This window comes from Cetorhinus maximus, chromosome 2, assembly GCF_964194155.1.
Source record: "Cetorhinus maximus chromosome 2, sCetMax3.hap1.1, whole genome shotgun sequence".
Taxonomy (NCBI): domain Eukaryota; kingdom Metazoa; phylum Chordata; class Chondrichthyes; order Lamniformes; family Cetorhinidae; genus Cetorhinus; species Cetorhinus maximus.
This window is the reverse complement of record NC_135880.1, coordinates 186,481,103-186,508,616: the sequence shown is the minus strand read 5'-3', so window position 1 is coordinate 186,508,616 and position 27,514 is coordinate 186,481,103. Positions and strand designations below refer to the sequence as shown.

The following is a 27,514-nucleotide window of genomic DNA, read 5'->3' as shown; positions in this document are numbered from 1 at the left end:
GCGACAGATCATGCTGTCAGCAGATCTTTATGCTCAGGAACATCAGCAACGAGCAGAGTCTAGAGTATCAGAAGGCACTCAATATCAACTTCATTGATTTCAACAAAGCCTTAGTTAGCATCTACTGGAAGTCACTCTGGCACATCGCAACACAGAACGGCATCCCAGAGCGGTATATTAATATCTTCAAAGCCTTAAACTATGAATTCAGCTACTGTGTCAAGACCAGCATGGACACCACAGACTCCAACATCATCACAGGAGTACGGCAAAGCTGCATACTCTCCCCCATTCATTTTCCTCTTGGTTATTGATTTCATCCTGAGGAAAATGATGGTGGGCGCAGACGGGCCTGGATTTGGCAGGCGACACTGCCTTGCTGGCTGAAGAATGATGCATGCTCCAAGATATGACCACCAGTCTTGAAAGTAGCGGCGCCAAGTTTGGTTTACACATCAGCTGCAAGAAGACAAGATAGTGATAGCTGGACGGCAACAAGTCCCTCCCATCACCATTGTGCAACAGAACATCTAGGATGTCGACCATGTCCCCTACCTAGGGAGCAACATCTACAGGGAGGGTGATGTAGAGATGAACGTCCACACAAGAATAGGAAAAGCAGCATTGGTCTTCCAGGCTGCACATGGTTTAGGCATCCAACACGATCAACACAGCCATGAAGCTGTGACTCTAAATGTCCAGAGCAATAGCCACCACAATCTATGCCAGCAAGACACAGAGGAGAAAAGAAGAGAACAGTGAAAGTGTCACCTAAGTTGGACTTCTTTCACCAGCACTGCCTAAGTAAGATCCTGGGCATTACATGGAGAGACAGTATCACCAACAAAGAAGTGCTACAGAGGGCTGGTCAGAGGCACTCGCAGGTAATCGTAACAGAGAGACGACTGGAGCTGGTAGGACACGTATTTCGCCTCCGGCCATATGCCCTGCCAGAGTGGCAGTAAAATGGACACTCCTAGATGGAAAAAGAAGACAGGGCCGTTTAAAGGAGACCTGGTGAAGTACATTTAAGGAAGACTTCTGAGAACGGGACACAACCTGGGCTGGAGCGAAAGAGATTGCAATGGACCAGGCTGGTGGTGGAGTCTTGCTGCCCACTGACCCTCATGGGGTCGGAGGAACTAAGTCTAAGTAAGCTTATGTTAACTGCCATTCTATTCTCATACTCGCTCTTCACAAGAATTATTTTCCTCTTCACTTCCCCTTTCAACCTATTGTATTTGGCCTGGTTCTCACTTGAAGAATTCACATACCCTCATATTTTTGTTTCACCCTATTCTTTATTTCCCTCATCATCCAAGGAGCACTGTCTTTAGTTTCGTTACCTTTCACCTTTGTTTCAATATACCTAGACTGTACCTGAAACATCTCTTCCTTAAAGATGGCCCATTGTTTCATTACAATTTTTCCTGTCAGTTTTTGGTTCCACTTTATCCTGGCTGGATACCCTCTCATCCCAATGAAGTTAGCCCTCTTCCAATTTAGAAGTTCTACTTTGGATTGCTCTTACTGCATTTGAACATGAACAGCTTCAGAGTTTGAGGAGTTGCAATGGTGCTGAACATTGTGCAATCATCAGCGAGCATCCCCACTTCTGACCTTATGATGGAAGGAAGGTCATTGATGAAGCAGCTGAAGATGGTTGGGCCTAGGACACTGCCCTGAGGAACTCCTGCAGTGATGTCCTGGGGCTGAAATGATTGGCATCCTACAGTCAGAGTTGTGGGCACTGAATCACAGGAAGATACACTTGTTCTTGAATGCATGTGAAGGTTAGGTGGGTTGACCCTGATGCCCGCTCCTCCTTGCCCAGCATCTTCTCAGCTGAACTGCATGAAGCCAGCCCATAGGAATTCTTACCTTCCTCATCGGATGAAATGCTGTTATCTTCACACTCTTCCTTGACCTCTCGCAGAATCTTTTCATATCGACTGTGTACTCGCTTCTCTTCCTCCTTCTGGCTGGAGATTGCCTGGTACTTCCTCTTCAGGGTCATGTCAGGGCCACTCTTTCTCGCCAGTTCCAGCAACTCCTGAAACATCAACAAATCAACAGAAATGTTCCATGGTGTATTTGATGTTACAACAGGGTCATATTTTGAAGTGGATGCAAGTTTCCATCACTGCTTCATGACCAGTGTTTAATGAAGCACTTTTAACCAGGTCCTGCACGCATGACCCATAGCGTCTCCACCGGTCTCAATATCCAGCAATTCGCCAAACCCCCATTTCTCACATTGCCCCAATATCTCAAAATTTCTCTACATTAAAATAGTCAAAATGTGCAAATATAAACTTCCCTGTACGGCCCGACAGGTGGCACAGTAAACTACGCACTCATCAGTCAGTGGTCAGACTAAGTTTGAAGCAAAACGCCCAGCAGACAAAGTTAACTTTACAGAAACATTCTCTGACATACCAACACCAAGGCGCCCGACTTGATGCAGAGAATCACCATGCACCAGTACCAGCAGGCAGGGCACAAGTACCAACTCAGTGAACTCAAATCTTAATGGGCACCTGCTACACCCCACTCAATTCTGCTCCTAAACTTCACTCTTTAGTTATTCTGGGGTCTGCTCATTTCCTTCTGCTTCATTTACCATGAAGCATGTTTCACCTGAAATGTTACAATCATTACAGTTCAATCTTTGAGCTATCTGATTTATTAACTGTCTAACCTCTCTCTCACCATTCTACCGTTCGTGGTATCACTCCTACCTTTCTGGAGATAAGGATCTGTTTCAGCAGCTTGTGGAAGTACTGCTGCTGGGAGTACAGGTAACGTTTATACTGTGACTTCATACACAGCCTTCTGTACTTAACCACCTCCGGGTTGAAGTAACCATCTGCAGAAAAAAGACAATCACCAGCAACATGAACAGTCGAACCGCCAAATAAATTCCCTCCACTCCCAATAAAGCTCAAACAACTCTTTCGATTCAATCCCTTAGACTGAATTCCCATCAGACAAACTCAATCCCATTCAGTCCCACCCTATGGGATTCCAAAGGGTAAAAACTCCATATATGCTTCCTATTCACTCACAGTATACAGAATTTCAAAAACCAAACTCTTTCCATTAATTTCTGTTGTTAAGCAAACATGAAGACTTTGTTATATAACTGTACACTGACAAGGTATAAGACCAATCTGCAGGGACTTACCACGGAAGAGTTTCTGAGCGATGTACAGAGGATTACCAAAGCGGAAGTTATCTCCATCAAAGAGCCCTGTGATGATGTTGTCCTGTCGCTCCAGGTTATTCTCAGTGAACTGTGGAAGAAACTTCCTCAAGTGGTCTCTCTGGGACTGAGACAGGACCTCATCCCAGGTACTGCGGCTCACCACGTCAAAAAAGATATCCGGCTGTGGAGACAAAGATTTAAATTGCAATCCATGTAGTCTGTGTCAGTCAAAAATACTAGCAGATTTCTGCAAGACAGCTTCTCAAAAATATTGTCAGTGATTTTTTTTTTGTAGAATGGAGCACACTCCACTTCTGCACACAATGTCAGTTCCAAGTCAGCTGAGGTCAGGAATGGCGGAGACTGTTTAGATGGCTAAAGCTCTCCCAACCAGCTGTGGGAGATGCAACCCTGGCTTTTAGCAGCCAATCCTGTGTCAGGTAGTACAGTTTTGATCAAAATTAAAGAAATTGACACCATGCATTTATGTTGAACCTTTCACAATCTCAGAACACCACAAAGCGATTCACAGCCAAATTTTGAAGCGTAATTTTTGTTGTAAAACTGAAAATATGGAAACCAAATTGCACACAGCCAGGCCACACAAAAAGCAAGAAATAAATGAACAGATCATCTGCTTTAGTGATGTAGGACACTGGGGAAACTCCACTGCCCCTCCTCAAATATGTCATGAGGTCGCCACCTGAGAGAGCAGATGGTGTTAATTGTATATAATTGTGTTTAATTGGGAGAGCAGAGGGTACATTAATTGGGGTTTCACTTGAATCATTATAAATAAAGACAGACATGTGTTGTTGGCTTAGGAGTTTGATGCTTGTAATGTCTAACTTTGTAAATAAATGGTTAATAAAAGTATGTAAAGATTGGCTCCAGTTCTATCCTCCACCAACTGGCTTTCTGGATTATAACATGGTAAACTGAGAATGGTTGCCTAAAGGTGAAGGTTGGAAACTAAAAATACTTTCAGACAGAAAACTACAATCTTAGTGGGCATTTCGAAAAATGGCAGAAAGCTTGTCAGGGTATGATTTCATTCCATTATGCTTGGAGTCTGAACCATATAACCAGTGGAATAATGGAGTAGATGAGGACATGGGTTACATCCTACCAAAGAAAATACAAGGTACGGCATTGTCACTTCCTACCAGAAGAAAACCAGAAGCATTTTGTGAGCTGGGTGCCCATCAGTTGAATAGTTGGTGAAGGTTTGGACCCTCTATTCTTGGATGAAATTAACAAGAAAGATGATTTGTTAACTGCCAAAATGAGACATGGTCGGACTTTGATAGATTTCAATAAGCAGATGGACATGCCAGGGAATATACCATGGACTATTACCTGCTTGAATTTTGTCAGTATTTTGTACAATTTAGGGGTAATCAAAAAGCAGAATAATGCAGAAGATGTAATTCTGAAATAAAACACTAGGTGCTGGAAATACTCAACAGGTCAGGCAGCATCCGTGGAGAGAAACAGAGTTCACGTTTCAGCTTGATAACCTTTTTCTCAGAACTGGGTAAAGGGCTAGAGATGTAATAAGTTAGGAGCAAAGTGGGGGGGGGTAGTGGTCTGTGATAACGTGGAAGACAGGAGAAATTGACTTACAGAAGAGTTAGTCTTCCAGGGCCAAATGGAACGGTGATGGGGCAAAAAGAGAAACAAAAGATGTGCCTACAGCAGGTGCTGCTGACTGAAAGCAACAATAAGAGAAAAACCAAAACATGCAAAGGACCAAAATTAGTTAACAGTCTGAAACTGTTGAACTCAATATTGGGTCCAGAAGGCTGTAAAGTGCCTAACTGAAAGATGAAATATTGTTTCTTGAGCTTATGTTGAGCTTCACTGGAACAATGCAGCAGACCAAGGACAGAGATGTCAGTGTGAGAGCAGGTTGAAGAATTAAGATTGCAGGCTACTGGAGGCTTGGGGTCATGCTTGCGGTCTGCGAATGGAGGTTTTCTCCAAAAAGGTCAAAACAGAGCCATCACATCTAAAGGCCAATTTCCTAGAGTGGGTACTCAGGTGACATATATTTCAGAGAGATTTAGTGAATGGAGGGATGCGGAAATTGTGGGACATGTAGGCAAAGATCCTGACAAGTTTAAACATTGATTGAATGTTCAGGATGATGACCAAGAAGCAAGCTCCATGTGCTGGCAGAATGGGGTGAAAGAATAGAGAGTAAGAAAGCACATTGCAAGAACTGATGAACTGATAGTGGGTCAGGCAGTGGCTCATGCATCAGAGAGTGTTCACATACTGAAGACAGACCCTCACGTAGTACAAGGCGGCAATCTACGATCTCTCAGCAGTAGTCGCAACAGGTATAAAAGTGCAAGTAGAGGACATAGCTTGAATAGATTAGACAATTAAATAAAGGCCACAGAACAGTCTCAGAACAGAAGTGCTCATGATTGTGAAAATTTGGTGGCTGCCAATAAACTTGAGGATAAATTAATCAGAGGCAAAACAAAGGGAAGTAGATACTTAGAATAAACTCCAGACTCTGAAGTACCAGACAAGGGGCAACCAGCTTTGTCACTTGGGTGGATTTGTACTGAAAGAGTCCTTGCAGATGGAATGAACAGGGATGAAGTGAGGTTAGTTGCTCGGGGTTTTGAAGAGTGACTGGGTGATGTGAATGTTAGAGGTGGGCACTCTCAGCTGGCAAAGTAATCAGGAAAATCTTTTTTGTTCTTTTGGCCACATATTCATGGGAGTGAAGATCAATCAACATAAAAGCAGCATTTCTGCAGAATGATATGATTCAGCGAGAAGTGTTTCTGAAACTGTTCAAAGAGGCATCAGATGCAGAAGGAAAACTAAAGAAACTAAACAAATGAGCCCATGACCTGAAGAAAAGCTTCCAGCATGTGGTATTTTCCACTGAGATCTGTTTTGTTGAAATAGGTGGTGTTCAACTAAAAGCAGATTCTGCAATGCTTTATAGATGGTATAAAGGAAAACTTTCAGGCATCTTTATTTTGCATGTTGATGATTTTGAGAAATGTGTTATTAATGAGATTAGAATAGAATTAAAAATTGGGAGTTAGGCTTGTGGGGCTTTCTAAATACAGTATTATCTTCAGTTGCCCTATGCACTGGATCTCATTTAAAATATTTGACAAATAGAATCCCATATCCACTGCCTCCACAAGAGCCAATGCAGCAGCCAAAGTACTTTTAACAATCCTTTTTTAAAAAATGTCTTGCTTCCAAAGCTAAAGGACAATATTTCGCATTTTCACCCATCAGAAATATTATGAAACCAGCTGCACTCGTATACCCACCAGGAAGATTAGCATGTGAAGCAACACTAAAATGAGTAGTTTCATGTTCTTTGGGTCAACTAGGGATGGGAATTGAAATATGCATTTAATTTTTTTAATGTTTTATTTGCCTTAAGACATTTTTGACTTTAGAGTATTTCATCATAGTACTTAACTCAACACATCAAAATTAGTCTGACCTAACCAACCAGTTCGACTTTGTAATTTTGTAAAAAGCTTTGCAATTGGTCTGTTTCTTTTTTAGATATATCATCACCTTTCTGTGATGACCTAGTAAGATTAACCAGAATGGGAGTAAGACCATCTAAATAGGATTGTTGATTTCAAGTTATTCCAGATTCACGCTGCGAAACACCTAAACCAACATACAGTATACCCATTGGTTATGTTGATAATTTGTTCCCTGTGGTCTAATGTGCACTCTGTGTGTGAGTGGGAAAAAGTTATAGATTGACCTCACTGGCTTGAAACAAATGCTAGAGAAAAAGGCAATCTCTAAAAGTAAATGAATCAACGCAAGGCATAAGCTGTCTGATTGTTTTATAAAAAGAAGTGTGGGTATATGAAGAAATTATTCGGGGTTCTAGAGGAGGTGTCTCTCAATGTAATGCTTTGTACTGAATATGGAAGTTTTTGATTCATTTATTTTGAAATTTTGGTCAAAAATATAAACACTATTTTTTATCCAAAGAGAAGGGAAGTTTCTAATTGCATTTAATTTTGTTTAATTGTATGGAGGTAGTGGGCATTAACTGATGATTCACGTGTGACCCCATCAATAGGCACAGAGTAAAACTGTGGTTGTTGCATTTAGGTTAGGAGATATGCTTATAATGTGTAACTCCAAATAAATGCTTATAGAAGTGTACAAAGATTGGTTCCAGTGCTATCCTTCATCATCTGTATTTCTGGATTCTAACAGACAGGTCTTGGATTGAATGTTTCAACCTAAAGAAGGCACCTTCAACAGTGCAGCACTCCCTCAAAACTGCACTGGAGTGCCAGCTTGGAATATGTACATGAGACATGGATCCACATCCTTCTCTCTCAGAGGCAGAGCCATAACTGACACTTTATTACATTAGGATCATTCCTCTTGAGATAGATTTATCTGTTCTGGTTCTTTACCCATTACCGAGTCTCCTATGGCGATACCACCCAGTGATTCACATTATCAGCTATAAAGAGCCTGAAGAGCCACACAAAGTTAGCAAAGAACTAGAAACTTCTTCAGTGACAGAGCAGAGCTCAATACATGGTCTCCCAGTTTGTACAGTACTCACATCCTCCAGCAGATCTTCCGGGAGACTGACCCTGGTTCCACCAAGCAAACACTCCTCCATAATACCAGCACCATTGACCTCAGGAGCAGATCCCAGTTCCAAGGGGTCTGTCAGCATATTATCAAGACAGTCCATTCTTAATTATCCAACCTGAGGGAATATGGGGTAAGGAAACAGGAACATTAAGAATTACATTTGTAAAGACACTGAAAGGAAATTGTACTCCAGAGAGGATTGTCACTGTTCACATCAAAACTTCTACTCCTGTATTCCTACCTGGTTTATCCTTGCCTAACCCAGGTATGACAGGAAAGGAAGAAAAGGTGAGGGAATGGCAGTATTGCTTAAAAATGGCTTTAGAGTACTGGAGAGAGAGGATGTTCCAGAGTAGTCAAGGGCAGAATCTCTCTGGCTAGGGGTAAGGAATGAAAAAGGTGCAATAACATTGATTGGTATAGTATATGGGCCACCAACTAGTGGAAGGGATATGGAGAAACAAATTTGCAAAGAAATTACCAAGGTGCAAGAATTATAATCATAATGGGGGACTTCAATTATCCAAATATAGGCTGGAATAGGAATAGTATAAAGGGATGAGAGGGGTGAGGTCTCCTGGAATGCATTCAAGATAATTTTCTACAGCAGTATGTTTACAGTGCAATGAGAGGATATGCATTTTTGGACCTCGTTCTGGGGAATGAGTTGGCCCAAGTGGACCAAATATCAATGAGAGCCTCTAGGGGACAGTGACCATTCTACCTTAAAGTTTAGGTCAATCATGGAAAAGGACAGGTGAAAACCCAGAGCAGGGATAATTAATTGGGGGAAAGCCAACCTCGATGGGATGAGGATGCATCGGAGTTAAGTGAGTTGGAATCAAATGTTAGCAGAAAAGAGAATGGCTGAATAATGGGCCACCTTCAAAGAAAAAAGTATTGCAGGCGATGTCAAGGTATATTCCCTTGAAGGGGAAAATTAGGATAAATAAATCTAGAGCGCCCTGGATGACGAGCGAGATAGAGGTGAAGATGAAAAGGAAGAAGCGCCTGTACGACAGATGTCAGGTAGAAAATACAATGGAGAATCAGACTGAATATAGAAGGATCATAGGGGAAGTGAAGAAACTAATAAGAAAAGCAAGGAGAGAACATGAAAAGAGGCTGGCAATGAAAATAAAAGGGAATCCCAAGGTCTTCTATAAGGATGTAAATAATAAAAGGGTGGGAAAAGAGAGAGTAGGGCCGAATAGGGGCAAAAAAAGGGTACTTGCATGTGGAGGCTGGAGAAATAGTGGGGGTGTTGAACAAGTACTTTGCATCTGTCTTTACAAAGGAAGAATGTGCTACCCAGGCCGAGGTGAGAGAGGAGGTAGATGGCACACTAGAAGAACTTACAATCGAAAGGAAGGTGGTGTCGGAAAGGCTGTTGTTACTTAAAATAGATAAGGTACCAGGGCCGAATGAGATGCATCCAAGATTATTGAGGGAAGTGAGAGTTGCAGAGACATGAGTGATAACCCTCCAGTCTTCTTTAGACACAGGGGCAGTGCCAGAGGGCTGGAGAATTGTGAATGTTACACCCTTGTTCAAAAAGGGGTGCAAGGATAAAGCTGGCAACTGCAGACCAGTCAGTTTCACCTCAGTGGTGGGGAAACTTCTGGAAACTATATTACAGGATAAAATCAATAATCACTTAGAGAAGTGCGGGATAATTAAGGAAAGCCTTCATCAAGGAAAATGTTTAACTAACTTGCTTGAGTTTTTTGAGGAGGTAACAGAGAAGGTTGATAAAGGAAATGCTGTTGATGTGGTGTATATTGATTTTCAGAAAGTATTTGATACAGTGTCACACAACACAGCGCTCATGGCTCGTGAGCAAAATTCTAGGTCTTGGATTAAAGGGGAAATTAGGCGCTTGGATAAGAAATTGGCTGAGTGACAGAAACAGAGAGTAGTGGTAAATGGTTGTTTTTCAGATTGAAGGAAAGTTTAAAGTGGAGTTTCTCAGGGGTCAGTGTTGGGACCCTTGCTCTTCCTGATATATATATTAATGATCTAGACTGTGGTGTGCAGGGCATGATTTCAAAATTTGCAGATGATACAAAGATTGGAAATGTTGTCAACTGTGATGGGGAAAGTCTTGAACTTCAAAAAGACAAAGTAGTGTTGGTGGATTGGACAGACAAGTGGCAGATGAAGTCCAATGCAGAAGAGTGTGAGGTGATTCATTTTGGAAGGAGAATATGTTGAGACAGTATAAAATAAAGGGAGAGCTCTGAAAGGAGGTGCAAAAACAGAGGGACCTCGGTGAATATGTACATAGCTCATTGAAGATGGCAGGGCATGTTAAGGGAGGAGTTAATAAAGCATATAGTATCTTTGGCTTTATTAATAGGGGCATTGAGTACAAGAGTAAGGAGGTTATGTTGAACTTGTATAAGACACTAGTCAGGCCTTGTCTGGGGCAGAATTTTGCCCTTGGCGTGTGGGCTTGGCGGGGGCAGTTGGGAAGCTGACCGCCCCCCTCCGCCTGAAAGGCAATTCCATGCTGGCAGGTCAATTAAGGCCTGCCCAGCGTGAAATGCGAGCAGCAGCACTGTGTGCAGGGGGAGGAGTGCAAGCGGGGCGAGCACAAGTGCGCACTACATAATCTGATTTATGAGCTGAACTGATTTCGGATAAAAAAATTAAAGATCTTATAAACGTTATGAAACATGTCCCTGCTCATGTGACTGTCACATGAGCAGGGGCATGTTTTTAATTCAAGTGTAAAATGTTTATGTGATTTTTATTTGCTTTAGGAAATCTCATGCCGCCCGTGGATGAGGTTTCCTAAAAAAAACATAAAGGTTGCTTGGTGTTTTCGCCTGCCCGCCAACCATTAGGTTGGTTGGGCAGCGTAAGTTTGAATTTAACTAACTTTTTAATGGCCTTAATAGGCCTTTTAATTGTCGGCGGGCGTGCTGCCAAGGACACTCGCCCAACGTCAACATGCATCATTTTATGCTAGGCCGGGTTGTGCGCACTCACACCTGCTGAGCGCAATTTTCTGCCCCTGGAGTACTGCGTCCAGTTCTGGGCACCATGCGTGAGGAAGGATGTGAAGGCATTGGAGAGAGTACAGAGGAGATTTACAAGAATGATTCCAGGGATAAAGAACTGTAGCTATGACAAGAGATTAAAGAGGTTGGAACAGTTTTCCTTGGAGAAAAGAAGGCTGAGAGGAGGCTTGATAGATGTATTCAAGGTCCTGAGGGGTATGGACAGGGTAAATAATGAGAAACTGTTCCCACTAACAGAACATCAAGAACTAGGGGGCACAGATTCAAAATAATTGGCAAAAGGAGTAAATGTGATGCGAGGAAAACGTTTTTCACCCAGAGGGTATTTGGAGCCTGGAACAACCTTCCTGAAAGAGTGGTGGAGGCAGGTTCGATCGAGGCATTCTACCTGAAAAGACAGAATGTGCAAGGTTACAGGGATAAGGCATGGGAGTGGGTCTAGGTAGAATGCTCTTTCAGAGAGCCAGTGCAGACTCGATGGGCTGAATGTCTTCCACGCTGTAAAGATAATGTGATTTGGTGGTCTATATTCATGATGTAAACGAAGAGACAGAGAGTAATGTACCTACGTTTGCTGACAAGACAAAACTGGGTTGGAATGCAAGCTGTGAGGAGGACACAAAAAGCCAAAATATAGACAGGTTATGGGCAACAAGGTGGCAGATAGAGAATGAGGTGGGGAAATGAGTTTATTCACTTCAGTCGTGGGAATAGGAAAGCAGAATTTTTTTTAAAGTTGTGAAACATGTAAATCTTGATGTTCATAGGGACTTGGGTGTGCTCAAACATGGAACACTAGAAGTTAGCATGCAGGTACAGTAAGCAATTAGGAAGACAAATAGCATGTTGTCCTTCATTGCAAGGGCATTGGAGAATCAGAATAAAGAAGTCTTGCAACAATTGTACAGAGGTATGGTGTAAACTTGGAAGCAAATGGAATGTTGCTGTTTATTGCAAGGGGAATGGAATATAAAAGTAGAGATGTTTTGCTACAGTTGTATAAGGTATTTGTGAGACCACATTTAGAGTACTGTGTACAGTTTTGGTCTCCTTATTTAAGAAAGGACATAATCTGCTTTAGAAGTAGTAAAGAAAAGCTTACTCAACTGATACCTGGGATGAGGGGGTTATCCTATGAGGAAAGTTTGGACAGGCTGGGCCTGTATCCACTGGAATTTACAAGATTGAGAGGTGATCTTATTGAAATATGTAAGATCCTGAGGGGATTTGACAGGGTGGATGCTGAAGGGCTGCTTCCCCCTGTGGGAACAACTAGAACCAGGGAATACGGTTTAAAACTAAGGGGTCTCCCATTTAATATGAAGATGAGGAGAATTTTTTTTCTCTCTCAGAAGGTTGAGAGTCTGTGGAACTCTTGTCCAGAAAGCAGTGTAGACAGGGTCATTGAATATTTTTAAGACTGAGTTATATTGACTCCCTTTTTAATCAAGAATCTAAGGGTATAGGGAAAAAAAATGGAGCTGAGACAAGTCAGATCAGCTATGATCTTAGTGAATGGCGGAGCAGGCTCAAGGGTCCTAATGGCCTAGTCCTGCTCCTAATTCATATGTTCACATGTACGAGTACTGTATACAATTTTGGTCTCTAAATTTAAGAAAGGATATATTTGCATTGGAGGCTGTACTGTGAAGGTTCACTCGATTGGTTCCTGGGATGAGGGGGTTGTCCTGTGATCAGAGGCTGAGTAACTTGGGTCTGTATTCTATGAAATTTAGAAGAATGAAGAGATGAAGAGGTGATCTCATTGAAAATGATAAGATTATTTGAGCGTCTTGAAAGGGTGGATGGACTGAGAGATTGTTTCCCCTAGCTGGGGAAATCTAGAACACGGGGCACAGTCTCAGGATAAGGAGCTGAGCATTTAGGATTGAGATGAGGGGAAATTTCTTCAATCAAAAGGTTGTGAATCTTGGGAATTCTCTACCCCACAGGGCTGAGGGTGCTTCATCGTTGAATATATTTAAGACTGACGTAGACAGGTCTTTGGTGTCTCAGGGAATCAAGGGAAACAGGCAATAAAGTGGAGTTAAAGCCCAAGCTCGGCCATGATCACAATGAATGGCGAGCAGGCTTGACAGGCCATATGGTCAACTCCTGCTCCTATTTCTTACGTTAATGTTTGTGTTTGTTCCATTTCCTCAGCTGAGATGAATTCACTCAGCACAACATTCAAACCCAGAAGTCTGCTGATTTGTCCTACTCTCTAACTTTGGCTCCACTCATACCCAGTCGCACTGTTTCCTTTGTTCCATCCACAAGAGCATCATTGCGGTCAGCTCTGCTGTTGCAGCCAGAGACTTCCCAGTTACTCTCACGTGACTGTTCACAAGAATGGGTGACCAGTGATGTGTTAGAGCTTCCAGAAATATAGCATACTAAAAAGAATTGAATTTATACCTTTTAGAACATCAAGAAATTTCACATCCAATTAAGATTTTTAAAAGTTTAATCACTGTTGTGTAGTGAGAATTCTGCAGGCAGGATATAATAGCACATTGGCTCGGACACTGGACCAATAAACCAAGGCCTAAACAAATAGTCTGGAGTCATGGGTTCAAATCCCACCACGGCAGCTGAAGAATTTAGATTTACTTAAAGTACAAGCATATGAACAAGGAGGAGTAGGCCATTCAGTCCCTCAAACCTGCTCCACCATTTAATAAAATCATGGCTGATCTGATAGCAACCTGAAATCTGCATCCCATCTACCGCCGATAACCTATCATCCCCCTTGTTTACCAAGGATCTATCCACCTCTGCCTTAAAAATAAGAGACTCTGCTTCCATCACCTTTTGAGGAAGAGAGTTCCAAAGACTCATGACCGAGTGGAAAAATTTTGCCTCATCGCAATTTTAAATAGACAATCCCTTATTTTTAAGATGACCCCTAATTCTAGATTCTTCTACAAGAGGACACTTCCTCTCCACATCCACCCTGTCAAGAATCCTCAGGATCTTATATGTTTCAATCAAGTTGCCTCTTACTCTTCTGAAAATAAAATTGAAATTGAAACAAAAACTACCAGATTGACATAGTGTTCCCTTTAGGAAAGAAACCCTGCATTCCTAACCCAGTCTGGCTTATATGCAAATTCAGACCCAAAGCAACATGGTTGATTCTTAACTGCCCTCTGAAATGGCCAGGCTAGACATTCAGTAGTATTCAGGGCAACAGCTCACCACCAAACAATCAGCAAAAAATTGCACAAAAGAAGAAGCCATAAAGAGCAATGCAATAAATGATGAGCTAATCTATTTTAGTGCTGTTGTGGGATAAATATTGGGCAGGACAGCAGGAAGAACTTGACTGCTCTTCTTCCAATGTGCCACAGGATCTTTTACATCCACCCAAGAGGGCAAATGGTGTCTTGGTTTAATGTCTCACCTGAAGGACCTCATCTCTAACACTGCTGCACTCCCTCGATATTGCACCGAGAGTATCAGCCTAGATTATGTTCTCATATCTCTGTAGTGGATTTGGACACCCAACCTTCTGACTCAGCCACCCACTGAGCCATGGCTGACCTTGGTAGAGCTGAGGAACTCTAAACCTTTGGTCAAGCGCATGTTCAGCAGCAAGTCACGTTCTTCAGCTTCGTGTCCAGCTCAGTGGACTGTTGCCAGAGAGGTTCTTTTTGTTGGGGCTCCTTTATGCCACAGAGCTACTCTGGTATTTAAATAATTTGTATTTTGGTAATAGTCCATAATATAACAACAGTTTGAAAGCTGATATTTGGGGGTTGTTTCTGAGGCTGAGCACACCAGGAGTAGGGAAGCCTGTGAGTGGACTGAGCAGCCAGTTCTCCCTGAGTCTCTCTCTCTAACACTGTTCCTTGTAATTCTGATTACTTTGTACACCTGAGCTCTTTATAAAATCCGGAGACAAAAAGCCAGTTTATTTGTCTGAGACAACCGAACTGTCTCAGGATAATAGTGCAACCTCCCCTCCCCCCCAAATCTCACCCACTTACCTATCCTGACTCCTGTTTTTCCGGCCCGGGGGAAGATACATCTGACGGACCGGACGTTGCCGCAATCTCTTGTCTGGGGGGAACCGCTTCCGCCAGCGCCAGGCGATTGGTTCCGGGGGCAGGTGAGGGCGGGGAGATTCCAGAGTATGCTATAGAACATATACCATAATCTACAACATCATCCAGTAATAATATATCTATATGTAATAACTACATCCCATAATTATACCATACACATACACTCGCTTTTGCCTCTGAAACCTTCAACTGTTTCCCACTATGTTGCTGTATGGCCATGTCTTTAAATCCCTCTCTTCACCGTCACACCAACAAATTCCAGGAGGCCGACTGACGCTTTTTTGTGACTAAGAGTGAGACGCATCCAACAGCCTTTGTTGCTCAGTAAATGCCACAAACCCACCCTTGATCCCTCTACCCATGAAAATGACTGCCCCAAATCCAATCTTTCTTCTCCAAAGTCACCATGACATCACCTCCCAAATATGTGCTTATCTTATCTCCATGGTTCAACCTCCAATCAGGTTTTCACCCTTAGCTCAACATTCAAACAGCCCTCAGAAAGTCAGAAATTATATCTTTAATCGATAATTGCATAATAATTGTTTGATTCTAGGCAGGTGCTGGGCATTAAATACAGATTTGTGTGCACCCTATCAAAAGAAACAGACTAAAATTGTGATTGTTGGGTGAGAAGTACATGTTTGTAATCTGTATCTTTATAAATACTTATTTCCAGAATGCGTGTAAGGTTTGGCTCCAGTTCTATCCTTCACCAAATGGTTTCTGGAGTATAACATGGCAGCAGAGAACGGCTGCCTGAAGGTGAAAGTTGCAAACATAAGAAAAAAAAATTCAGACAGGAAACTAAAATCCTTGTGGTCACTGTGGAAAATGGCAAAAAACAAGTATAAATTGTTGTGTATGATTACTCTCCAATGTTCTCGGAGAAGAACCATATGACAAATGAAAGAATGAAGTGCACATGTGGTTACAGGTTATGTTCTTACCAAAAAGAGAAATCACATTGTGACCTTGGTGTTATCACTTCCTACAAGTAGTAAAGTCAGGAATAAAGTATTTTGTGAGATGGTTGTCCATAAGTTGGACAATGATGAAGGCTTGGACCTTCCATTAGATTTCTTGGATGAAATCTCCAGGAACAATGACCTGTTATTATGAACTGGTCAGAATTTAATTATTTTGGAAATCAAATGGTCTGTCTATGGAGGAATATCATGGACTTTTAAGGGCAGGATTTTTCCCTTGGCGGGGGTGCTCAGTGGGGGTGTGGTCGAGAAACCGACCGATGCCCGTGATTGGCTCTGCACCGCGATTTTATGTGGGTGGGCCAACTAAGGCCCGCCCTGTGTGGATCGTAAGTGACAGCGCTGAGCGCTGCCTGTGCAGGCAGGGGGAGGATGGGGAGCCAGGCCTAGTGCACAGTTCATGCATGCGCAAGAAAGAGCACATCAATCTCCCTGAGGCACAGAGCTGCCTTAGGGAGATTGAAGCGCTGTGTTAAAAAAAGAGAATAAAAACTTAATAAAACATGTCCCCTCATGTGGCTTTGTCACATGAGCTGGGACATGTTTTTAATTCAAAAATAAAGCTTTTGTTTAATGTTTATTTGCTTTAGGAAACCTCATCCCGTTCGTGGATGAGGTTTCCTAAAAAATGTGAAGGCCGCTTGGCCTTTTCGCCTGACCACCAACTATTAGGTTGGACGGGCAGCGTAAATTTTTTATTTAATTAGATTGTTAATGGCTTTAATAGGCCTTTTAATTATCGGCAGGTGCACAGCCAACTTGGGCACGCACCTGCCAAATGAAATATTGCGAGAGTGCGTGATGACATTGGGACGCACGCCCGATGTCATGATGGACCATTTTATGCTCGGGCATGTTGGGCGTGCACCCGCACGTCGAGCATAATATTCTATCCTAACAGATGTGTAAACAATTGACTAAATTCAATACGAGATTTTCTGGATTGCTACTGGTGTTTAAATTGCTGGATTGTGCTAAGGTGTCTCAAATATACAGGCTCCTGGTTCTAATTGGTGTTTGTTTCTTGGAGAGGGGAGCTGTTAGTTCAGATATCTGCTGCCTTTAAAAAAAATTCCGGGAAAAGAGTCATTTCTTTGGCAGGTCTTTGTGAAACAAATAAGAACAATTCCACGGTGACACAAATGCAACAGGAGTCAATGATTGCCAGATTTTTACCTAGTCCAGATACTAGACACAGGTGTCAATACAACGGAAGGATTAAAGACAGGCACAATGAGGATGAAAGCATCTTTAACAGATCTGGCTATTGCAGCAGAAGACAACATTGGAACAGCAATAATGGACCAATGAATCCCAGAAACGTCCAAGGAACAGTTAAAATTCAGGTTTGAATCGAATCATTATTATGCAATGAACTGTCCTAAGTGAGGAGGCAGGGTCATGGAAATGACACAAGACAAAGAGAATTCTGACAAAAAGAATGAAGATAATGATCCATCCAAACAAGATATACTGGCCACAAGGAGTTTTAGTCGTGATGAATCTGTCCATGTGGCCTCCTTTGACTGTGCAGTACTGGATAACGCTTGTACTTCAACAGCATGTGGGAAAGACTGCTTTAAAATGTTGTTTTGACTCACTAAGTGGTGAAGAGCAATGCAAAGTTAATATAAAAATGCTGTGTGCTTGGTGATTGACAACATATTGATGTTACTAAAGAGTGTTGTAATTCCATGTAAAATTGCTAGAGTAAGCCATTTTATAAGTACCGATGTCATCTGGTGAAATAACTTTACTGTTGAATAAACCTTCAAAGGAGAGGCCCAAATGAAACTTAAAATAGAGCATGATAAAGCAATTATTTTGGCAAGTCAGTTGATCTGCAGTTTACCCAGTTGGAGCATTAACCAGTCAGAAACCTTGTGTTTCTCATTAGTGTTAGAAAAGTATTTTCAACACTGCAAACCATCTTCTTAAACCCCTCTCCTGTTTCACCTGCCCTCACCTCCAACAATAACTGCAAGGAGCTCATAGATGCCTTTCTTACTATGACTGAGACTGTTTGATCACCTGCCTCTGACATGTTCCTCCCTTCTAGTTTACCAGGCCATACCTCCTCTAAAGATCCCCCCTGCCCTAACCCTGAACTTGCATCTTTCTCCAGTTTCCCCTTCATCTCCCCTCAAGACCTCTCTGAGTACATCTTGTCCATGAGCTCCATCTCCTGCTCCCTTGCCCCTATTCCCATTAAACTGCTGACAACCCAACTTTCTTCCTGGTCTCTATGTTAGCCGACATCGTTAATGGCATTCTCTCTCTCCTTTAAATCTGTCGCCATCATCCTTCTCTAAAACCTAATGTTTGACCTCTCAGTCTGGCAAACTACCTCATCTACATCACCCTTTTCTCTCCAAACCTCTTTTTCTGCTCTGCACCTCTCTAGATCTGTCAATGCTTCCACTGCCTCTGTGTTGTCAGGCTACTTGTTCGATATCCAACTGGTTGTGCCAAAACCTCCTCCAGCTGAACACTGGCAAGACTGAAGCCATTTTCCAAGACTTAACCATAAACTGGCCCCTTCCACTCACCGTCTCAAGCCAAATCTATCCTGTTCTGCTCTAGGCTGAGTTTCTTTAGCTTGCCCTCTCAGTCTCTGTAACCTCCTCCAGCTCCAGCCTCTTGTGTATTCCTCAGCCCTTCTTTTGTCCCAGAATGGCAGTTGCGCTTTGAATCATTTTGATCCCACTCTGAAAATCTCTCCTTGAACCTCCTCACCACCATCTCCTCATTGTAGACATTCCTTAAGACCCATTTCTTTGACTAAACTTTTGGTCACCCCTGTCAATCTCTCCTTTGCTGGGTTGACCTCCATTTTCCTTACTCTTCTGTAAAATGCCATGGGCTGTGTCTCTATGCTAAAGCTGCTTTACTCATACAAGTTGTGGAAATTCAACCATGTGAAATGTTTACTGTGCATCTGCCTGGGGAAAATGAAAAAGATCTTGCAGAGGAGAAAGGTTTAACACCAGTGAGAATTGCAGACAGCAAAGTCTGACAAAAACAAGCATCACTGTCCAGTTTTGGATTTGTGCCTGTTCCAATACATAAACAGTTAAAGATTGACTGCAATTCAGGTCCCAGGACCAAGCCTCTTTGATACAATTTTAGAAGCTTACGTTGTTACAGACAGGAGAGAAATAACTTAAAACGTGCTTGGCAATTGTTTGACAGTTTGACATTTCTTTCAAAAATTTGAATGACAGCAAATTCAATGGAGGAAATCCCAATAACTCTTGCAAGATTTTAAGAGCAAATTGAAAAGTTCGGTTAAAACTCTCAGAAACAATCAACCTTTCTCTCCCTTTTTCAGGAAGATCAAAATCAATCTGAATTTCCAAGGAAGTTTAAATTAGCCTCTCAGTGATAAGCTTCAATCAAAAAGAAAGACTGTTCAAAGCTTTATTTTGATGTGTTATTTTGTCCACTTGGATTTAAGTAAAAGATTGGCCACTCCAATTATGTAATATGTCCATTATTTATGTGCTTGTTCATCTTTTGCTAAAAAAAATGCAGATATTTGGAAGTTAAAACAAGGCCTGATGTGACGTTTCACCAATTTAAGACCAGAGTAAGTGCTAACGGAGACGTGTGTAAGTCCAGTTGCTAAAGTTAGGGGTTTCTATATGCTTCCTAAGCATGACACTCAAAGTTTACTGAGTTATCAAGCCAGGGACAGACACACTAGAAGATACAAGGTGCTGGGGTTCACCTGAGGGTAAGCTAAGAGACAAGAATTAAATGTCAGTAAAACTGTAGCAGAGACCTAAAATCCTAAAAGTAACAGTGGAAATTTAACCACCAGAATCTTCATTTGCTGAAAGACTATAACAGGCAGCTGACAGAGCTCCTGCTCCAACCTGTTTACCGTGCTCTTAGTACATCAGTATCAACATTCATTTTCAAAACATTGCCACTTATCTCACATCAGCAAATCGGCAAAACAAAAATCTGGTGACATCAAGGAGTATTTCACAATTAGAAATGGAGACTCAAACGACTGCAATTTAAAGAGCACTGACTCTGGATCTCTGCCCCTGCCCCCTCCCCTGCAATATCCTGACTCCTTCCACATCATGGAGGTTAAGCAGCAATGGGGCAGGATAAGTGCTGGGGAGAGGAGGGAAGCCAGTGGGTCCAGATTTATATTTTTATTGATCTTTAAACACTTGCTTGTAGAACACAGCTTCTCTAATGATACAACCACAGAAATTTACAATTAACATAAACTCTTAAATAATAAAGCATTAAAATCTCATTCACTAAAACTTTTCCACCTTTGTCTGTTTGTAACAGGTGAACAGAGTGCAGCTCTAGCCATGTGCATGCGCTGGGCTGCGTGTGTGCTCGCCGTGTTTGTGTCAGTTTCGAGTTGACCAGATTGCACGCATCCCTGTAGAGTTACGGGAGAACAGACACAGGGCAACTTGTATAAGGAGCCCCCATGTCTCAATCTGAGAACACACACAAGTCCAGCAGTAAATGTTCCTGTTGATTCTTCAGTTACAAACTCGCCTGAGCACTGCGGCTCACTCAGAGTGCTCACATTTCAAGAATCCAGCTTACTGTCCATCCACCTCTGCAGCTTTAGAAGAGTTCTGGTGGATAATATCAAGTCCTCAACATTAAACCCCTGAATTATATCCAACAGGAGTTCATTTGGATCACAGTCTCTCTCGATGTTCCTGGCAGTTTGGTGACATGCAGCTCACTTGGCCAAAAGGTGATTAGAGTGATTGGTGTGAGGGTTTGTGAACAGAGCTGGTCAGTTCATCATTCCTTTCCCAGGTCTTTGCTTTCCATTTCCTCCAAATGATTTCTTTAAAAACTGGGTCCAATTCCTAAGCAATGACGTAATCAGCACCATCTAGCTGAGCCCACACGATCAACACTAGCAACCCCAATATCCTGATTCTTGCTCTAATACTTCACTCGGAGGGGTAGGTGATGACGGGAAGGTGAGATGTGGAAGGGAAAAACTGTAAACAACAGTCTCTGCTCTCTCTCTCTTTCCGTTTATAAAATGCATGCCACAAGTTGTAACTCCAGTCCTAGTGGAGCTGGTGTGAATTTGGGGAGAATCAGTTTTCAGTAAATGACTGCTAGGGTTTTGTGATTGGCACCTCAGTAGTTCCATTCCCACTAGCTGTCGAGGTAATGATGAACTGTGCATTTTGCTGCTGTAGGGAGGTGTCTGTCTGTGTCTGAGGCACACCAAGTCGTACTGCAGAATTCTGCTTCATGTCCAGCTCAGGCTGTCCTTCTGATATCACATAATGAGTCTGAAAAAGATGACACGTGTTAAGGGTCATGTGTTTCCTGTGAACATCTCTTTCCTGCTAGAAAACGTGACACATTCCCACTGCCTCCTGTGTTACCACATTGCTTGCCCAACATAGTGCTGGATACACTGAAATTTCCTCTACAAAAGTATTGAGAATACGACAGCTATCTTCTCCGGACACCACCAGAAACACTGTTCCCTTGCCACCAACTCCATCCCTCTCCCTGGCAACTGGCAGAGGCTGAACCAGGTTATTTGCAACCTTGATGTTTTATGTGACCCCAGGAAGAGCTTCCAACCACATATCCACATCATCACTAGTCACCTATTCCTATCTTTGTAACATTGCCTGATTCTGTCCCTGCCTCATTTTATCTGTTGCTGAAATCTCATCTATGCCCTTGTTACCTCCAGACTTGATTAATCCAATTCTTTCCTGGCCAGCCTTCCAGCCTCCATAAACTCAGCAGTTAGCTCATCCAAAACTCCACTGCCCTTAGCTATCACCACCCTATTCATCCATAAATCCTGTGTTCGCTTACTTACATTCGTTCCCAGCTCAGTAATGCATCAATTTTTAAATTCTCATCCTTGAGGTCAAATTGATCCATTTCCTTCACCCTACCACTGGTGGCCCTGCCTTCAGCTGTCTGGGTCCCAAGCTCTGTAATTCCCTCAAAGGATTAATAGAATTGTGGAATAAAGGACAGGTAATGAAATAGACAGTGTAAGTGGGTTCAAGAGATAACTGGGTGTCTCTGTGGAAAGAGGAGACATAGGGACATGTGAGAAGATGGGGCTCGTCACTTAGAGTGCTTAAGTTGAGTGCTCTGTTCCTCAAATTATGATCTTCAATAGTTGAGGAGCGAGTGAAGAGTGAAATACTCTATATAGAGTCTGAGATGCTGTTAACAGCAGCAAGGCCTTTTCGATATGCTCTATCAGATGTGTTATACATTCATTTATCAGTTCTATTGTTGAACAAACCTCTTGGGTGTAGCTAACCAAGTGCTGACAGCTCTGACTGATAAGAGAGACCTTCACATCTCATTGCCTGCCAATATGTGGGCCCAGCTGTAGGTTTGAGGATGTCACATACAGAGCAGGACATGCAATGACTGCATCACTGACTTTTGATGATCAACACCAGAGCCACAGCATTTACTGGAAATTACCAAACCTGAAAAGAGATGATGGCTGGTGGCAATTGGTGGGAACTGAGCTACGTGGGCCTGAAAGGTCCATGTTTAACCTGAAGTCTGTGCCAAGTTAGCGGATGTCAGTGGAAAGGACACAGAAACTGACTTAAATTCCCCTGGGTTAGGGATGAAGATGTAGGGAGGAAATCAACCAGGATTCCTGTTTCTGGTCATTGCTCCTGAAAGTGAGCACGGGTGGATATCAGGTGAGCACGCGCATGGTGACCCCACACAATGATGATTTACTATCTGACAATTTGAAGAGAGGTAAAAAGTTGTAAATGCTGTCAAAAAAGAAGTGGGATCCTGGGCTTTATTAATAGAGGCATAGAGAACAAAAGCAAGGAAATTACTCCAAATCTTTATAAAACACTAATTAAGCCCGATCTGGAGTATTGTGATCCACTCTAGGCACTGCACTGTAAGAAGGATGTCAAAGCCATGGAGATGGTCCAAAAAATATTTACTAGAATGGCACCAGTTATGTGAAAAGGCTACAATAGTTGGGATATTTCTCCTTGCAGCAGAGAAGGTTAAGAGGAGATTTTATAGAAGTGTACGAGAAACTGCTTCCATTGGAAAAAGGGTCAGTAATCAGAGGACAAATATTTAAGGTGATTGACAAAAGAACCAGGGGTAATATGGGATTTTTTTTTTTTACAAGATTTATGATCTGGAATACATGCTGAGAGGAGAGTAGAAAGAACAGAGAAGTGGGATTAATTGGATAGTGCCATAGGTGAATGGCCCCCATCTCTGTTATAACAGAGACCTTAACAGAAACTTCCAGAAACTGATAAAACAGAAGGAGTAGCCCATTGAGCCTGCTCCGCCATTCAACATGATCACAGCTGATCGTCCGCCTCAATTTCACTTTCCCGCCCACTCCCCATTTCCCCTAATTCCCTGAGACACCAAAAATCTAAGTATGCCAGCTTTGAATATACTCAATAATGAAGTATTCACAACCCTCTGAGGTGGAGAATTAGAAAGGTTCACAATCCTCAGAGAAGAAATTTCTCTTCATCTTAGCCCTAAATGATCAACTCCTTATCCTGAGACTATGCCTCCATGTTCCAGATTCCCCAGGCAGAGGAAGCAACCTCTCAGTGTTCTACCCTGTCAATTCTCTTCACAATCTTGTGTGCTTCAATGAGATCACCTCTCATTCTTCTAAATTCCAGAGAATATAGGCCCAATTTACTCAGCCTCTCATCATAGGACATTTCTCTCATCACAGGAACCAATCGAGTGAGCCTTTGCTCTACCATCTCCTTAAATATGGAGACCAAAACTGTGCACAGTATTCTAGGTGTGGCCTCACCAAAGCCCTGTACAATTGTGGTAAAACTTCTCTGCTCTTGTATTTTTGTCCTATTGCAAGAAAGTCTAACATGTTATTTGCCTTACTGTACCTGCATTCATGTTCCATGTACGAGCACACTGAAGTCCCTCTGAACATCAACATTTATAATTCATGCCTTTTAAAGAATATTCTGTTTTTCTATTCTTACAACTGAAGTGAATAACCTCACACTTCCCCACATTTTACACCATCTGCCACCCTGTTGCTCACTCATTCACTATGTCTCTTTGCAGCTTTGTGTCCTCCTCACAGTTTACATTCCCATCCACTTTGAATCATTAGAAATTTAGTTTACAATGACTAAAAAAGGAATTTCCTGGTTACAACTCTAAGGGGAAACAAGCCATCTCAACACCAGTCTGTAACTTTCTGAAGCTGTAGTCCATGACCCAAATAAGCTTACCTGTGTCACTGCTTTCACCTGGCCGCTGTTTACTGTGGCTACAGGAGCCTCTGCGATAACATACTGAGTCTGAGGAATGGTCATCATCTGAATCTCAGAGGCTGTAACAAAGAGAAAATTGGGAAGACTTCAACCACAGCCTGAGACAGCACATGGCTAGAAATAGAGAGGCCAGGCTGGAAGTACAATAAAAAGTCCAGAAACATCAACTTCCATTTATATAGCACCTTTACTGTAGTAAAACATCACATGGCACTTTCCATAAGTGCTACCAAACAAAATTTGACACTGCTAATAAGAGGATATTAGGAGAGATGACCAAGAGGTGGGTTTTAAATGAGGAAAGAGAGACACAGAGGTTTTAAGAAATTCTGGCGTTTAGGGCTTAGACAGCTGAAAATATGGCCAGTAATGGTGGGACGAAGAGAGTTGGGATGCACAAGATTTCAGAAATGGAGGAGTGCAAGTGTAGGGCTTGAACAGATACAGAGATAGGAATGGTAAGGCCAAAGAATGATTTGAAAACAAGGATGAGAATTTTAAAACGGAGTCAATGTTAGACTGAGAACTAATGGAGACTAGCAAGCAGAGAGGTGATGATTGGTGGGTATTAGGTGAGAGTTAGGACATGGGCAGCAGGGTTTTGGATGAGCTAAAGTTTATGCAGCGTGGAAGATGGGAGGCAGGCCAGGAGACAGTTGGAATAGCTAATTCTAGAGGTAACAAAGAGATGGATGAGGGTTTAGCAGCACATGAGCTAAGGCAGGGGTGAAGTCAGGTGATGTTACAGAAGTGGAAGTGGGCAGTCTTCGTAGTATAAGGATCTGGCACATATAGGGTTAACATGGGACTGAGTACAATACTGCCCACATAGTGGTGTAAGAGAACACATGACCCGCACCTAGGGGTCAGGCTAGTGTTGGGCAGAGCCGTGTGCACAAGCAAACATGGAGACAGCTCCGAACTTGAATCTTTTAATGTAACTCTTTGCGAGTTAAAACAATTAACTAAATTAACAAAATAAGGATAAATCAAGTACAGCCCCTAAGTCAGGTAATCTTTTAATGTATATGTACATAGTTCTTGTAGTTAATAAATACATAGAGTTAACCTACTTAAGACCATGATGATTTCATTAAGACCTACTGAATGGTATCCACAACCCTACAACAGTCTTGGTGTTGGAAGCTTATCTCAAGGTCAAATAAGACAGCAAGATTGTGACTAGTCTGGTTCAGTTTCAGCCAGTTGATGAGAGGGATGGAATTGTTGGCCAGGGAATGATGTTTGTGGTGAAAACCGTGAAATGGATTGGGAAATTTCTATTCATCCAGGAGCAGATGTCACACAAGCAGTGTGACAAATCAGTAACAGCAGAGTCATTAAGCGAAGTGGTGGCGAGATAGATCTGGATGTCGTCAACGTACAGGTGAAATGTGAGTGTTTTCAGATGATGGTGATGGCACTAGATGAGAAGTAGGACGGGGAAATGTTAGATCCTTGGGGGACTCGAGGTAACAGTGCGGGAGTAAGAAGAGAAGCCTTTGCAGGTAATTTACACACAAATCCTTCACAAAAGAACTACCTGTGGCTGACTGGCAAATTGAACAGACTATTTACATCATGCAAAGATGGTAATTATTTGGGAAGAGTCTACTTGCTATTTGTTAAAAGAGCTAAGATGGATTACAGAGTACTCTGATACTCAAAATTTCATTTGTGAAGTTTGTCAATGCTGGGAATCAATACTTCTAATTTCAGGCACCGATGTCTAAACATTCCTAGATATCCTTCAGAGTAAACTTCCCTCTATACTGTCCCATCAAATACTCCCAGGGCAAGTACAGCATGGTGTTAGAAACAGAGTCCCTCTATACTGCAGTCTTACTGAATTAAAATTAATAATACTCAAAATAAAAGTCTGATCTTTAATCAAATGCGATTTCCTTCAGGCTCAGGTGATGCCAGCAGTCTGTGCCTGTCCAGGAGGCTGGGCTGGTTTGAGCTGTCACCGACACAGAGTGCCTAAGTAACATCGCCTGACTTCACCCCTGCCTTTGTTCATGTGCTACTAAACCCGCATATGGATTATAAAAATTACTTTTGAATTTGTTTCCACTGAAAAATTGCATGATTTTTTTTCTGATTGTGAATTAGTTTAAAAAAAACTTTCAAATTTGATGAATGGCAAAAGAATCAATGGTGACATGAGGATTTCTTTTAAATGCAGCAAGTAGTTGGGATCTGTAATGCACTGCCAGGAAGTGTGATGTAGGCAGATTCAATTCCGACTTTCAAAAGGGTTGGATCATTATCTGAAGAGAAAAAAAAATCAGAGCTATGGAGCAAGGGCAGTGCAATGGGTCTAGCTAGTTGCTCTTGCAGAGAGCCAGCATAGGGACGATGGGCTGAATAACCTCCTCCTGTGCTGAAATCATTCTGTGATTCTATGATTTAGACCCTCAGTGACCACAAATGGAATCTGCACACAAACATTTGTCATATTTGTGACATCAGATTACATGTTGGGATCTCTGAACATGATGGTTAGCATGAAAAGAAACAAAAATTTTTTTTCAGGAGATCTGGATGATCTCCAGCTGCTGTGGGGAGAACAATCCTTCTTCCATTCCCTGTTGGGTGGGAGCAAGTGCAAAAGTGCATTGACAGTTCCACACTGATGGCCCCAATCCTTGAAACTCTAATTAGACACTAATTCAGATCACATACCAAGGCACTGTGTTCCCATCAGATTCCCATTTTGCCATAGTCATAGTAGCAGGTAAATGGCTGACGGTGAGTTAAAGATGATTAAATGAGAGTCTGATGTTAGTCCTTAAAATTGGTGTGTGAGAATTGTGTAAATCAGCATGGGGTGTTATTTATCTTAACTGTACTTTTCTCAGTCCATTGTTTGTTTTCTTGAATTTATGTAACACTCAAAAGAAAAAAGATTCCTTTTACTAATTTTTTTTTTTGAATCTTCAGTTTTTTATGATCTACTTATCTCCCTAATTTTCCCTCTTTCTTTTAAGAACAGCACCATAAAACCCTAAGAAAAGCCTCAGCATTTTAAATTGGCAATAAAAACTGACTGCCAAAATAGTGTGTGGGAAATAATCTGAAGGGAGAATCTAATGACTATTTGAAGGAGTTCAGAATTGAGGGAATACTAGATTTTGGGGCTGGGCAGATGGACCAGTCTTTTCTGAGTGCAGGATAGTTCTCCTGTGTGTCCAGGTCAACATTTCTCACTAAACTATAGTCATTAAAATAGGTTATTTGATCATGATCTAATAGCTGTTTGTGGGAGCTTGCTATA

At 42.1% G+C, this 27,514-nt stretch overlaps 2 protein-coding genes across 6 annotated transcripts in view; both read right to left on the bottom strand.

Moving 5' to 3' along the window:
• nfrkb (nuclear factor related to kappaB binding protein) overlaps positions 1-15,339 on the bottom strand; it is a 105,493-nt gene extending 90,154 nt beyond the window's left edge. For all 4 annotated transcript variants that reach the window (XM_078530558.1, XM_078530570.1, XM_078530581.1 and 1 more), the window contains exons 1-5: positions 14,856-15,339; positions 7,803-7,952; positions 3,188-3,389; positions 2,742-2,869; positions 1,882-2,053 (exon numbers count right to left, since the gene is read on the bottom strand). In XM_078530558.1, the coding sequence (XP_078386684.1) occupies positions 1,882-2,053; positions 2,742-2,869; positions 3,188-3,389; positions 7,803-7,937 (637 nt within the window). In that variant the 5' untranslated portion in view covers positions 7,938-7,952; positions 14,856-15,339. The remainder of the gene's footprint in view (positions 1-1,881; positions 2,054-2,741; positions 2,870-3,187; positions 3,390-7,802; positions 7,953-14,855) is intronic.
• Positions 15,340-19,941: 4,602 nt separating this feature from the next.
• prdm10 (PR domain containing 10) overlaps positions 19,942-27,514 on the bottom strand; it is a 200,775-nt gene continuing 193,202 nt past the window's right edge. For both annotated transcript variants that reach the window (XM_078530687.1, XM_078530696.1), the window contains 2 exons: positions 24,193-24,293; positions 19,942-21,222 (listed from right to left, as the gene is read on the bottom strand). In XM_078530687.1, coding sequence (XP_078386813.1) covers positions 21,043-21,222; positions 24,193-24,293 — 281 coding nt within the window. In that variant the 3' untranslated portion in view covers positions 19,942-21,042. The remainder of the gene's footprint in view (positions 21,223-24,192; positions 24,294-27,514) is intronic.